Genomic DNA, 2422 nt, shown 5'->3' on the forward strand with positions numbered 1-2422 from the left:
GTGGGACTTACCTGCTGGGGAGGCGTGCCCCCAAATAATTTTGTTTCTCTGCCTTGATCTGCCCTCCCCCTCACTCCCCTTACCTGCTCACAGGGGGTGGCAGCAGCACATGGTAGATCTTGGGTAGCTTTTAAATGCCAAAGGTGGTCTACTTAAAAAGGTTGGAGACCACTGCTGTATACCCTCACTGACCTGATTGTATGCCTAGTCACCCCAGACTGGGATGGCCAAAAGCCACATTTGGTTGCTTCTCAGTCCCATGCTGTAAAGTGAAAAAGTATGTGAAAGGGGGTTGTGCTGCAGTGCAGTGATGTTTCCTCTTGCGTGTACCTTGTTCCAGCCTGGCTGTGTCTGTGGATGGGGAAGTGATCAGCCTGTGTTACAGTCCAAAGACCAAGACAGTAGCCCTGCAGCTGGCTGATGGGCAGATATTGAAGTACCTCTGGGGTATGTATGTCCCTGACAGTGTAACTGAGTTTAGAAAGTCATTGCTGTTACTGCCCTGTCATGACTTACTGGAATGTGTGCGCCTTACATCTGAATGTACGTGATTGTTAAAGGCAATAATGGAAGAGGTTATGTGCTTCCAAGCAAAAGAGACTGTTTTCAGGGCTTTGGAAGCACTGGTTAGTTACTGGTGTCTCAGTGATTCTTGCCCCTTAGCCCATAAGGGACATGTGTGCCCCTCTGAGCCCATAGACTTATGTGCCCCTCTGAGCTCCCTCTGCACTGTCCTGCTCTGAGTTGCTTTTCTGACGTGCAGTAAGGTGAAGTCTTCCTATATCTTGTAGGTCTGTGCAGTGTTTGGGTCTCTTAGCTGTGGGGGAAGTGGGTTAATTCTCTGTGTTGCTTCTAGAAACTCTCCATCCAGCGCTCGAGCCCTGGAGGAACAGTAGTGGCTCTGCTGTCCGCTTTCCTACCCCTTGCGTGCAAACTGCCCTTGTCACGATTGACAGAGAGGTGAGTGAATGGGAAGTGGGTTGCACTGTCTGATCCTATAGTTCTGGGTCTGTTTTACTGAATCCTTGGCCAGTTCATGCGGTGGGGGGACTGGAAGGGGGACAGGTTCCCTGGTTCATGTCCGAGTGTGCTCCTTTCTATTTCTCTCTCCAAGCAGATCAGGATGGAGCCAGCAAACTTGAGTTGCCTTCAACTTGCCTGATGACTTATAATGAACATGCACACAGCCCCAGCTGATAGTGGTGCAGCACTGTTCTGAGACAAGTCAGGAGCCTTAGACCCACTAAGCTCCCCACATTACTCCCATTCATTCCTATGTACAGTACTGGGACGTCATTTATCTAGAGCTGTCTGAACAGTTCAGTCAGTTGGGGCATATCACTGATTATGTTTCCTGTAACTGATGTCTTAGTGGCAGTGTTGGCAGTTGCGTTAAGCAGCTACCATTTGGTTTGCTTTTCTAGCTCTTTTGCTTTTTAAACAGATATTATTCATTCAGGCACCCAAATAACCCCCTGCCTCCACCCTTGAGATTTCTTTCTACATCCATGTTCTCATGTTTCTACATTGTGGGCTGGATGTGGTGCCAACAAGTTCAGCACTATGCTCAGTAGGCCTTGGTCTAATGCTGTGGTGTCAAACTCATCAGGCCCTGCAAGCTGTATGAGTGGCATGCGGCCAGTCCATGGCCTGAATCAGGCCCGTAGCATGCAGGGCCAGTCTAGATTCAGTGCGTGTTCCAGGCCAACCTTACATTCTGCCTGCTTCAGCATTGTCGGGCCAATCCAGTGTACACTGCATGTAAGTCTACTCTAAAACCCATGGTCAGCACTGCAGGGCTCTGTAAACCAGATCATTGACACCCCTGATCTAATGACTTCCATTTTTCAACTATTGGTTTTCAACTTGCAGTGGAAAGTGCTCTGTTCCTCATCAGAGGTTTAAAGCTTGTGGTAAAAAGCTGTTGCATTTCCCACCACAGGTGTTTGAAGATGTGTTTAACTAGCAAACACTGTCTATTGAGATCTTGTGTGAGCAAACAAATTCCTGCCAGGCTTTCTTCAGGTGGTGACTTGAGTGCTGAGAACAAGTATGAGATATCTCAGTCCAGCAGGTTACTGGTCTAAAGATAGTGAGCTTATGGTGGTGGTGCTTACAGTACTGTAATACGTTATAATTACTTGTCTTTTTTGTTGTAGGATGCAATCCTGGGTCTGAGTGACCGATGCCGCTTTTTCATTAATGATATTGAGGTACCAACGCTTTTTCTGATCCAGTTTTGTGACTCATTTGATCTATTGCTTCTGACACAGAAAGATTTCTTCTTTTTTCCTCCTCACTTTCTTTCCACAGGTGGCTTCCAACATCACTTCATTTGTGACATATGATGAGTTTCTGCTGGTGACCACCCACTCCCACACCTGCCAGTGCCTCTCCCTGAAGGATGCATTACTGAAAGGTA

General features: G+C 47.5%; 1 protein-coding gene across 3 annotated transcripts in view; it reads left to right on the top strand.

Moving 5' to 3' along the window:
- The window catches only part of IKBKAP (inhibitor of kappa light polypeptide gene enhancer in B-cells, kinase complex-associated protein), a 71394-nt gene that overhangs the window by 32770 nt on the left and 36202 nt on the right, over positions 1-2422 (top strand). For 2 of the 3 annotated variants that reach the window (XM_019517165.1, XM_019517167.1), the window contains exons 15-18: positions 341-447; positions 857-960; positions 2160-2213; positions 2314-2419. In XM_019517165.1, coding sequence (XP_019372710.1) covers positions 341-447; positions 857-960; positions 2160-2213; positions 2314-2419 — 371 coding nt within the window. The remainder of the gene's footprint in view (positions 1-340; positions 448-856; positions 961-2159; positions 2214-2313; positions 2420-2422) is intronic. The other variant, XM_019517166.1, reaches the window with a different exon arrangement.

Source organism: Gavialis gangeticus, unplaced genomic scaffold (assembly GCF_001723915.1).
Source record: "Gavialis gangeticus isolate Ggan-Ray unplaced genomic scaffold, GavGan_comp1, whole genome shotgun sequence".
Taxonomy (NCBI): Eukaryota; Metazoa; Chordata; order Crocodylia; family Gavialidae; genus Gavialis; species Gavialis gangeticus.